Raw genomic sequence first — 11,964 nt, forward strand, 5'->3', positions numbered from 1 at the left:
ATCTTTTTGATTCTGGGTCCATTCTTCTACTACATCATACTACTCCAAATCTCACTTTATAATAGGAGTAAAATCAATATTTCAGTGATGTGTCTTTTAGACATATAGCTAGAGACATGGAGTTCCTAGATTGCAAAGTATATTAAAAAGTACTGGTGTTGCCTGTCCCTTAGTTTTTTCTAGGTAGAAATAAAAGAGATAAAGGTCAGTCCTTGTATTATAAAAACCCTGGAATGATAGATCTAGGATGGAGGGGATACTTCCTATCTAGGTCAGAAAAAAAAGTATTCATATAACTTTTTCTCCATGCCATTGGATGCTTACAAAACTTCAGTGGAGTAGATATCTGTCAATCTATAAATTTTAATAATATAAACTATTTTAAATCTATATTGAAATATAAAGCTATCTAGTTAGATATTTAAATAAATCAATATGTGTGTGAGAGAGAGAAGAGAAGAGAAGAGAAGAGAAGAGAAGAGAAGAGAAGAGAAGAGAAGAGAAGAGAAGAGAAGAGGGAGGGAAGAGGGAGGGAAAAAGGGAGGGAGAGAAGAAGGAAGAGATACTAAATAGAAAAATTCCAATTTAGGATTTTCAATACATTTTTATCTGCACAGGAATGATACTTTAAACCACTGGAATTTATAAGTTTACCAAGAGAGTATATAAACAGAAGAGACAAGAGGGCCAGATATAGATAATAATCCAACAAAGAAGACTGAGAGGAACATTCAGATAAGGATGAGGAAAATTAGAAGAAAGTCATGTCATAAAAACTCATGGAGGGAAGAGCATTCAAAAAAGAGAAGGAAAGGAGAAAAGATCATTAGTGTCAAATACTGTAGTAAGAACATGAAGGATAAAGACTGAGTAATAGTGACTAGATTTTGTGAGAGATTATATCAGTAACCTTTGGGAGGAATAATTTTGTATTTTACACAGCCAGAAAAAATAATAATAAAATTCATCTAGAAGAAAAGTCAAGAATATCAAGGGAATCAATGAAAAGAAAAAGAAGGACCTAGCAGTAGCAGATCTCAAAATGCATTACAAAGTGATAATTATCAAAACAATCTGGTACTGGCTAAGAAATAGAATGGTAGATTCATGAAATGGCTTAGATATATAATACACAGTGCTAAATGATATAATAATCTAGTCTTTGATAAGTCTGAAGATTCAAGCTTTTGTGACAAGAACTATTTGACAAAAATTGCTGGGAAAATTGGAAAGCAGTTTGGGGAAAATTAGACATAGATCAACTTCTCAAATCATATGCCAAGATAAATTCAATATGAGTCCATGATTTAGGCAGAGTAATATCTAGCTACCTTCCAAGTCACTTAATCCCAACTGCATCACAAACATGCACACAAACACAGAGAGAAAATGAGTAAAATATAAAAATGTAGAATAGGTACAGTTGGCATTTTATAAGAGTTAAGCTGTCAAAGAGGAAATTATAGGACAACCATTATTAGAACCATTTCCAAAGATGAAAACGGTAAACAACCTACATGTTCTAAAATATTTATAGCAGCCATAGTGGCAAAGAACTGAAAAAAAAAAAAAAAAGAACTCATCAATAGGGAAATGGCTGAACAATTTGTGGTTTATTATTGTGATGGAATACTGCTGTAAGAAATGATGAGCTCAATAATCTTAGAAAAAATATGAAAAGATTAACATGAAATATTGAATAGTGAAATGAGCAAAGGCAATAAAACATTGTATACAATAACAGCAATGTTGTTTTAAGAATGATTTTGAGCAAATAAGTCATTTTGACTATTATCAATATCCAAGTTAACTATTAAAGGACATATCAAGAAATATGCATCCAGAGGAAAAAAACTGATAAATAAAAGTGTGTATAAAATAATTTTACATATGCTTATCTATTTATGTCTAATGGTAGTCATCTCTAGGATGGAAGAGAGGAGAAGGAAAAGGAAAAAAGAAAAAGAAAAATTTTATGATCCAGTTTCCTATAGCATTAAGTCTTTGAAAGAGGGAAAGTGAGAGTAGAGAAGGAACAATGGTCCAGGAAATCAGGGAAGGAGGAAATGATCATGTATTGCAGAGAATGAAGTTTATATTTAGGAGGGATGAGGCATAAGGAGAAATGTAATTATAGGGGGTTATGATCAGATAAAGAAATTTAAGGGTTCTCTGATCCTAATGTTTGGTGATGAGATCAAAGTTATGATCATCCATGTGTGTTGCTGAGGTGAAGTAAAGGTAAAGATGAGATTTTTAAAAAATCATTTTTGATGAGATTAATGAACTGAGAAGCAAGGGTATTTGCATTCAAGAATACACAGAACAGATTCAGAGGAGTACCAGGCTACCATAGTTGAACCTCTTCAGATTCCTTAGAATCTTACCTGACTATTTATTTCTGTATTCTTCTAATAATGAACTGCGAATCTCACACATTTATGGGCCAGTTTGCTATTATGTTGTACAACAGGTTGTACAAGTACAAGTATGCACTGATGGAACTTGTAGCCTCACCAATGAAGTCACAGATCCATCAAAGCATCCAAGAAAACCCACATTCCAAGAAGTCCAAAGGGAAAACCTGGATAGACTTCACATGGACGTCACTAAGATAGAAATATAGAGTAGACTTTGGAGTTTATCAAGTCCAGTACTCATTCTTACAAGTAGGGAAACTGAGACTTTCATGGAGTTAAGTGACTTTCCTGAGACCATAGCAGAGCCAGAATACCTACTCAAATTCTCTTGATTCCCAGTTTTCCCTTATCACACTTTGCACTGCTTTACTTATTAGGAATTTCCCTTATGCTTGATAATATCCATTCTGTCCTAGAGGGAGATTGTCATATATCTAACTGATCCAAATACTTTCATGGAGCCAGAACACCTGAGATTGAATTCTTCTTTTACTACTTAACAGTTTATGCTATCTTAAGCAACTTAAACTCTGAGCTTTCGATAAGCTAGATAATAGGATACTGGGCAGAGCCAAGAAGGCATATTATCAGGAAGAGTACGGTGAATGCTATCCCAAAACTCTTCTCTGGAGAAGGAAATGGCAGACCAGTCCAGTATCTCTGCCCCGAAAACCCCAAATAGGTCACAAAAAGTCAGCTGAAAATGACTGAACAGCAACAGAAAGGAGTTTTCATGGATCCTAGGATGTGTACTGATTGAGAAGCAAGTTCGGAATCAAACATCAGCTGCAAAACTCCCAAGTGGAGCAGAGTCTCAGTTCAAGCTCAAATCTAACCCAGTATGTATCCTACAAAAGAACAATCATACAGAAGAATAATAATCCAGCCTATAGTCTTTCACTCTGAAAGAGCAGAATTGTGGCAGAGTGTGGTCTGCTGTAGCTTATACCCAAACCCAGGTTAGAAACTTGCAGAGTTCAGACTAAGTGTAAGGAAGGAGTGGTCAAACTTTTCCTTGAATCAGGCCATGATGAGAGCACTGAAAGCTTATACGTCCTCAGCCTGAGTTGTTCCTGAGAGTCAACCAAGCATTCATTTTCCCTTAGAAAGCAACAGGACCAGATCAGGTCTTCCCTCCAGAAGTATGCAGCATCTGGCTCCTAATATATCACCTAAAATCAGAAAGGCAAAAAGAATAAACATCAATCCATCATAAAATGCTATTATAGTGACAGAGACATTCAAGACACAAACCTTTGTTTTAGAAAATAATTCCAAAACAGCTAGAAGCAAAGTGCTGAAGAAAAATACAGCTTGGACATATATTTAAGAGAATTCCTGGAAAAGGTAAAACAAGGAAATGCTTTTAAAAATTAAATTAGGGTGTTAAACAAAAAACTTGGAAAAGAAAATAAGAAGTATGGGGGGGAAATGAAATGGAAAAAGAATGAACAACTTAGTACAAGAAATAGAAAATTTTATTAAAGCACCAAACTCCTTGAAAATTAGAATGGATCAGATAGAAGATAATGACTTATGAGACAGTAAGAAATATTAAAATCAAAAGACTGAAAAAATAGAAGAAACTGCAAGATATTTTTTAGCAAAAATAAATATTGAAAACAATTTGAGCAGGAAAAAAAAAAGAATCACTGGATTATCTTGAAGCCATGATCAAAGCATGGGCATTATATTTCAAAAAATCTTAAAAGAAAACTGCTCAGATCTCTTGGAACCAGAGAGCAAAGGAGAAATAGAATTTCTCCTGAAAGTTATCTCCTGAAAGAAATTAAAACTCATGAACATTATAGCCCAAATCCATAACTTCCAGGTTAAAGAAAAAATATCTTAAGGATCTAGAAAGAAAAAATTCAAGTAACAATAAGAATTTCACATGATTTAACAATAACTATGACTACAAAAGAGTGGAGGGTTTAGAATGCAATGTTCCACAACACAAAAGATAAAGGTTTAGAGACAAAAGTAACCTATTCAACAAAATTAAGTATACTACTACTGTTGAAAAAATGAATTTTTAATGAAAATAGAGGACTTTCAGTCATTTCTGATAAAAAGACTTGAGCTCCATAGAAACCTTGAAGTTCAAACACAGGAGTTGAGCAACATAAAAATTAGTAAACACAAATAAACACTCATAAAGGAGCAAAGAAAGATAGCTTACCTTCTATTATGAGAAAATAGTACATGTGTCCTTTCTGAACTCTATTTTTTCTGTTGTCTCAACTGAGCTCTTGTCTCAATTGAGAATGGAAGAAAAGCAATTCCCTTCCTTCCCCATCCTCCCTGTTACAAACATGTATAGTCAAGAAAAATCAATTTTTATATTATTCATCTCCAAAAGAAATGTGTATGATATGCATAAACATATATATTACCATATAATAATATTCCCTTATAAATGTCTCATAACTAATTCAGCCATTACCCAATTTATAGTCATCCTCTCAGATTTCAATTCTTTGCCACTTCAAAAAGAGCTATTGATATTTTTATATACCCTTAGAGTTAGTTTTACTTAAGACTAATGTTTCCCTTAATCAATCTTCATGCTAATTTCTTCTCCCTTCTTCCTTTTCCTTTTCTCTTTTGAGTGAAAGAGCATATTCTTCTTTGTACCACTTATATCTGTGAGTTTTTGTGAGAAAAGTAATTTGTACACTATGTAAAGTACTATAAAAATATACATTTATAATCTCCTCCAGCTTCTTTTAAGACCTTGTTCTATTATTTCCCCTAGGTCTCCAGAATCAACAACCTCTCCAGTGGTTCATGTTCTGTCTACAACTACACTACCTGATATCTTTAAAACAAACAAAAACCTTTGACTCTCTTACCTACTTGACCTATATCTTTTTAATAATGAGATTTTCAAAGCTAATATGCCTTACCACCCCCACAGAATTTTCAAAGTAGAAGGGAGCTCAGAGGCCAACTAGTCTAACCTGTATTTAAATATAAGAATACTTTCCCACAGCCAGCAAAATGTCAGCCAGCCTTTGCTAGTAGAACCTACTACCTCCCAAGGCAACCCATTTTAATTTTTAACAAATCTAACCATTAGGAATATTTTGTTTCGTTTAATTTTTTAAATTATATTTTTCTAATTGACATTTTATTTCTTTCTTATCCCATTAATTCCTAATGAAAAAGAAAGAAAAACAAAATTCTTATCACAAATATTCATAGCCAAAATCAATTCTCACATTGACCATATCATACACATATACATATATATACATACATAAATGTGTATGTGTATTTCATCCTATACCCTAATTTCATTTCCATTTAGTAGACATGTAGCATGTTTTATCATGGAATTTTGGTTAGTCATTGCATTGTTCAGAGTCCTTAAGGCTTTCAAAGCTATTTGTCTTTACTATGTTGTTGCTTTTGCATAAATAATCCTCATTTTTTGTCATTCCAGTCCATTTATAAAAGTCTTCCCAGATTTCTCTGAAATCACTCCTTTTGTTTCTTACAGTCCAATAGTATTCCATTACATTCATATACCATATTTTTTTTAGCAATTTCCCAGATGATTGGTACCTCCTTGCTTTTTCTTTCTTTATTACTATACACAAAAAAGCTGCTATAAACATTTTTGCACATTTTATGTGAATTATTAGATTTTCCTACATCAAACCTAAACTTTATTCTCTTCACCGTCCACCCATAATTTCTAGATCAACATATTCTTGAAGACCAAGAGCAGGATTGATCTGTCTTCCATACAACAGTCATTCTGATCTCCTGTCCTTCTTTAACCACAGCACCAAAACTTCTCTGGCAAGTGGTCACCAGGACCTCTAAATCATCAAGTCTAGTAGTCTTTTCTCAGCCTGAATCCTTAATTTCCACAGCATTCAGTGCTATTAGCCATTAGCCCCTGCCTCCTTTTTGAAACTCCTAACTTGGCTTGTACAAGAGATTTCTGCTTCTCATCTACTTTTCTGTTTACTGACTGTTCCCCTAAATGTACATATTCTCTAAGGTTCTATCCAATCACTTTCTAACTCAAAAAGTAGAGCTTTCTCTTCTTTCTAGGATAAAATACCACCTTCTTAGTTTGGCAAGTATCACCTTTCAAAACCTGGATCCATCCTTTCTATATGGATTAATTTCACAGATTCTCTCTTAAAGTTCTGCATTTTATTGAAACTGGTCCACTTGCCAGGCCTTACAGAGAACATTCCATTTCTTACCCTGCACATGGAATAATCTCCTTCCTGACTTCCACCTCTTGGAATTCCTAGCTTCTTTTAAAACTCAGCTTAAGTGCCACTCCTACACAAGCCTCAACTGAAACTTACCAAATAGTGCTTTCTCTCCTCCCATACCTAAATTACTCTATATTTACTTTGCATATATTTTATATAGATTTATAATGATGTTGAATGAATGGGGCCATTCTTGTTTTGTGTATTTCATGCCTTGCATATGATAAGTGCTTAATAAATGTTAAATTGAATTTAATTGAGTTGTTTGTGTAGAGGAGCAGGACACACCCAGCAGGTAATGAAATTGGTGCCTGTGGAAAGGCCAAAAACCAGGAACTACATATTCCATTAAAAAATAATGTTACTGGTAAGTGAAAAGGGCTTGTATTGGTGGGGATTCTTATGATTGTATTTATGTCTTTCCCTCTCTATATATTTATTTTTGTTAAATAATAAACATTGCCACATTTATAGTCTCTGAGGTAGTTAAAGAAATATTCGAAAATGAATTGTATAACCTTAAAAAACTTGAAGAATATCATAATTATTCAACTTGGTAACAACTATTAAGCTCCTACCATAGTCAGGATCCAGTGTTAGGCCCTAAAGTGGTCATTACCTTCAAGAACAGGACAAAAAGAAATAGACTTTCATTGCAACCTAAGGAATTTAAGTTGGATGTAAAGAAGTTTAAGGCTTGTTGCATTAGGTCATCAAAGAGAGGCTGTAGAATCTCTTTTTCTTGGGGTCTATAAACTTAGGATAGATTTTTTTTTTCTGCCTAGCAAAATTTTTCTGGTGTTAATGAAAATGGAAACATTTGCTCATACTGTAACTAAACCTCTCTGGAAAACATTGTTAATTTGTCTTGAGACAAGTATTGGCAATTAGAGATCAGTCTAACATCCAACAGACAAAAGATGATCCTGTCTTCCTATTTTTGCTTTTTGGCATTTTTGCCAAAAGAAACTACTAATTATCACTGTAGTTTTTATAATCCATATATAAGACATGAAGTGAATGACAGAGTTTTATAGACCAGAACACAGTGAATCTGTTGGCCTCTGAGCTGAAGATTCATCATCAATAGTCCTTATGAAATGAATTTTTATTTTCCCTGTTATCTTTTTTACCTCACAAAATACCAGTGTTTTTTCCCACATGTATAGCAGATCAACAATCAAGTCAAAATCTTTCTAAAGAGATACTGTGCATTACTCCTCAGAAAATAATGAAAGGTGAGAAGCCTAGCTTCTTTTCCCGAGGTCTTTCTCCAGCACCAATCACCCTCGATCCCACAGAGCAACAGAAGCAGGTCCAAACCAAGTTACAACTTGTGGACTTGGCTGGCAGTGAATGTGTTGGTAAGTTGACCCATCCAGAAGTGATAACCTTAGCATGACAACACTTAACTTGAACCTAATTTGTCTGCAGAATAGAAACCTTGGATAAATGAGAGAAAGAGGTAATAAAATGTTGTCTCTGTATCTGAACACCCTTTGCAGATAGTTTTTTTCTTTTTAAAATTTTTATTACATCCCACTGGGTCAACTTTTTTCTTTTTTTTTTCCTTTTCTTTTTACAATTGTAGTTTCCTGCTCTAGTTTAAAAATGTTTTGAAAATTAGAGCCTGTATTATAAAGGAATACTTGATCTTGATGGCCAAGAGTTTTAGTTGCTGACTATTTAGCTTATTTTAGAACCAAAGTTAATGGAATACATTTTAATTTAGTATGTGGAAGACTATCCTTCCTATGAAATCTTTATCCTGGTTTTTTGGGGGGAGAAGGGGATATAGTTATTTAATTACATTCTTTGTGATATTTAGCAAAAACAAAACAAAACAAAAATCCAAAGACTAAATTCAAAAGGCAAGTAAGAGTCAAGTGTGGCTTTGGTTTCACTTAGGTATGTCTGGAGTGACAGGAACAGCTTTGAGGGAAACCTCATTTATAAACCGAAGCTTAGCAGCCCTCGCTGATGTTCTGGGAGCCCTATCAGAGCACCGTGGTCATATTCCTTACAGAAACAGCAAACTCACCCACTTACTCCAAGATTCCATTGGTAATTTTCCTTTCCTTTCCCTTTCTCCTGTTTTCATGTTCTATATCAGAAGGATATTCTGGAACTACTCAGTATAGTCTCTGCCTACCACATAATATCAAAGTGATATTTTCATCATGCTTAGTGATGACATAGTGAACCTAGTTCTATTTTACACCTTGGAATGCTCTTCCCAGTTTCATGGAGATGCCCAAATTTAGAGCCATCTCCCTTCCAGATGTTCATACAGACTATTAGTGCCCAACTTGTGGTAGAGTCTTCTAAACACATATTGGTCTGATCAACCACAGTTGAACATGCTCTGTCTTGACCCCAACATAGTGATGTCACTTTGGTCCTCTTTGACTGTGAAGGACAACCACCAATCAGGATCATGGATTTAAAACTGAAAGGGGACCTTGAGGGTCATCCAATCCAACCCTCTGAATTTTGAGATGGGGAAACTGAATCCCAGAAAGGTTGTTTTGCCCACAGTCATAAAATTTATTAGGTTGTAGATCTGGCTTTGAACCAGGTCTTCTGACCCAGATCCAACTTTCTGTCATACTACGCTCTCTGTCTCTGCCTGTCTTTATCTCTGACTCTCTCTGTCTCTCTTTGTGTCTCTCTCTCTCTCTTTTTCTGTGTCTCTGTCTCTGTCTCTCTTTCCTTTTCCCCCTTTCTCCTCCTAATAAAAATTCTACTTGTCCTTTCAAAAAGGGCTAAGAGAAATAAGGATGTATTAAATGCTTACTATGTGCCAAATACTGTACTAAGTGCTTTAAAAATATTATCTCATTTGGTCTTCACAATACCCCTGGAAGATAGGTACTATTATGATTTCCATTTTACAATTGAGGAAACTTTGGCAGTGACTAAAGTAACTAGATCACTAAGAGATTAGCCCAGATTCACACAGCTAGTAAATGAATGGTAGCCCAGTGAATAGAGCACCAGCCCTGAAATCAGGAGGACCTGAGTTCAAATCTAGCCTCAGACACTTAACACTTCCTAACTGTGTGACCCTGGGCAAGTCACTTAACCCCAATTGCCTCAGCAAATAAATAAATAAATAAATAAATAAATAAATAAATAAATAAATAAATAAAAGCACTCCGATTCTCCTGACTCCAGACTTTACCCCTTGTACTACCTACCTGCTTCTCATAGCTCAGTGTTCACCTCTTCCATCCATCTTTCCCTCACTACACTTTTAATCATCTCTCATTTTCCTGGCACATACAGTCTGCCCTGCATAGCCATCTTATGCTGCTTGCTAATTATTTTATATTAGGTTTCTTGTTATCCCAAAATAGATTGTAGGAATCTTAAACACAGAGACTGTGGTTTTTTCATTGTCCATAGTTCTAGGCACATAATACAAGTTTAGCAACTAGTTACTGATTGAATCACTTCTCCACAGATTGAATCCTCCATATTTAGGGAACATGGGACATGGATCTGTGGCATCCTATGAAGTGATTGAACTCTACTGATCTCACCTACTTCTATTCTCTTTCTTCTTTTCTTTCTTCTTCCTTTTTACCTAACCTTTCCCCTTCTCCTCTCTTTTTTTTGTATTTGCTTGCCTTGAATTCATTAGGCCAGTGCAAAAGAAATGTATACATAATACAGGAAATTGCTTTTTTACATCCCCTTTCCATCTCCTAGGGGAGAGGAATCATAGAAGAAGAAGATGTCCATCTTTCTCCCCTTGATTCCGCAGATAGCTTCCATGAAAAGGGTGAGGCTAAAAGAACACATAAAATAGAGAGAGTCCTCATGGAAGTGCTTTGAAGTTAAAAACACTTAGGGAATGTGACAGGGTTGTTGCTATTCTCTTCCTAGTTATTAGCAATCATGCTCTTCAAATGTCAACACAGACTTGTAGATAAAGGCTCACTAGAAGTAACATGGGAGAGGAAAATAGAGGAAGAAGTCAGATCTCTTTTTCTGCTTCCTTCTATCAGTCGCCATTTTGTGTGCCTTGATGATCTTAGAAGGCTCTGTGAAATTCAGGGTCAGAGCAGAGGAATAGACAGGAAGGCTTTTTGATAGAGTGCATTATGATACTGAACTAGAAAGTGGAAGAAAGTGAAGAACCAGAAAGTTGGCAACAGCTTCCCATTGTGCTGTATTTTTTTTTTTAGATAAGCAATTATTTTCTCCCTCTATGTTTTTGTTTATTTGATTTTTATTATTATTATTATTAAAAGGAGGTGATGCAAAGTTATTGGTGATGCTCTGTGTGTCCCCTTGCCAGAAGTATTTGGCAGAAACCTTGCAGTCCCTGGGGTTTGGAAGCCGAGCACGGCAAGTTCAGAGAGTGCAAGCCAAGAGAAGAAATCTGCTTGTGTCAAGCAAATCCAAATGAGAGAGAAGATTTTAGCGGATTAAAAATATTAATGAGTTCCTCATCCTGAAATGTATCGTCTTGTCAGAGAGCCATGCTTTAAAGTGTAAGCTGCCAGAAAAAAAATAAACTCTTTTCATTTGGACTTCATAAACATGGTTTTATTTCCAAAGAGGAGTAATAAACATTGACAAGAGCTCCCAAACAGTATCAATAACAGATCATCAAAGAAACCATAAGCTTCAGGATTTGGGGTAGGGATGAGAGAACTAAATGAAATATTTTATCAGACTGATTTTTTTCCTAAAACACCATGGTGCAAATGATGGAACCAGGAAGGGATGAGAACTGCAACTGTGAAAATAAAAACTACCATCCAACAAGCTGAAAGGGGTAGCGGTGGAATGTGGTTGGGGAACCACCATGTAAGGTATTACAGGCCTTCTTCTGCAGCATAGTTTCCAGCTATGTCACACAGTGTCACAACATTCATTTTAATTCCCTTAAAAATTAAAATCATAAATCTAACACTTTTTATGGTTACCAAATCAAATTCAACAGCAGGGGTTACAACTCCAAAAAGACTGACTTTCCTCAGGCTTTGCAAATGTCATGATTACTAACATATGTGTAACTATATTTGACCCTAAATTTCCACAAAGGAGCTAGGTTTAGAAAGCATGAGGTTGTCCACATCCTCAGCCCTTGAGGAAGAGAGAATTGAGAGCAAACACTCATTCTGCACCATTCCATTTTCACAGAATGGTGTCCTCTCTTAAAATCTCAGGATGGTTCAACTTGCCATTGTCCCTGGTGGACAGTCATCCCATGAAAAAAGGCAGGAATTTGCACTAGCGACCCGGTGAATCACTTTATTTTTCACCAGCAATTTAATGTTGGCTTTGAA

At 35.2% G+C, this 11,964-nt stretch overlaps 1 protein-coding gene across 1 annotated transcript in view; it reads left to right on the forward strand.

Moving 5' to 3' along the window:
• The window catches only part of KIF25 (kinesin family member 25), a 109,000-nt gene extending 97,795 nt beyond the window's left edge, over positions 1–11,205 (forward strand). Inside the window, exons 13-15 of the mRNA XM_051998135.1 lie at positions 7,831–8,025; positions 8,570–8,725; positions 10,921–11,205. Of these exons, the coding sequence (XP_051854095.1) occupies positions 7,831–8,025; positions 8,570–8,725; positions 10,921–11,078 (509 nt within the window). The 3' untranslated portion in view covers positions 11,079–11,205. The remainder of the gene's footprint in view (positions 1–7,830; positions 8,026–8,569; positions 8,726–10,920) is intronic.
• Positions 11,206–11,964: the final 759 nt, after the last annotated feature.

Source organism: Antechinus flavipes, chromosome 4 (genome assembly GCF_016432865.1).
Source record: "Antechinus flavipes isolate AdamAnt ecotype Samford, QLD, Australia chromosome 4, AdamAnt_v2, whole genome shotgun sequence".
Classification (NCBI taxonomy): Eukaryota; Metazoa; Chordata; class Mammalia; order Dasyuromorphia; family Dasyuridae; genus Antechinus; species Antechinus flavipes.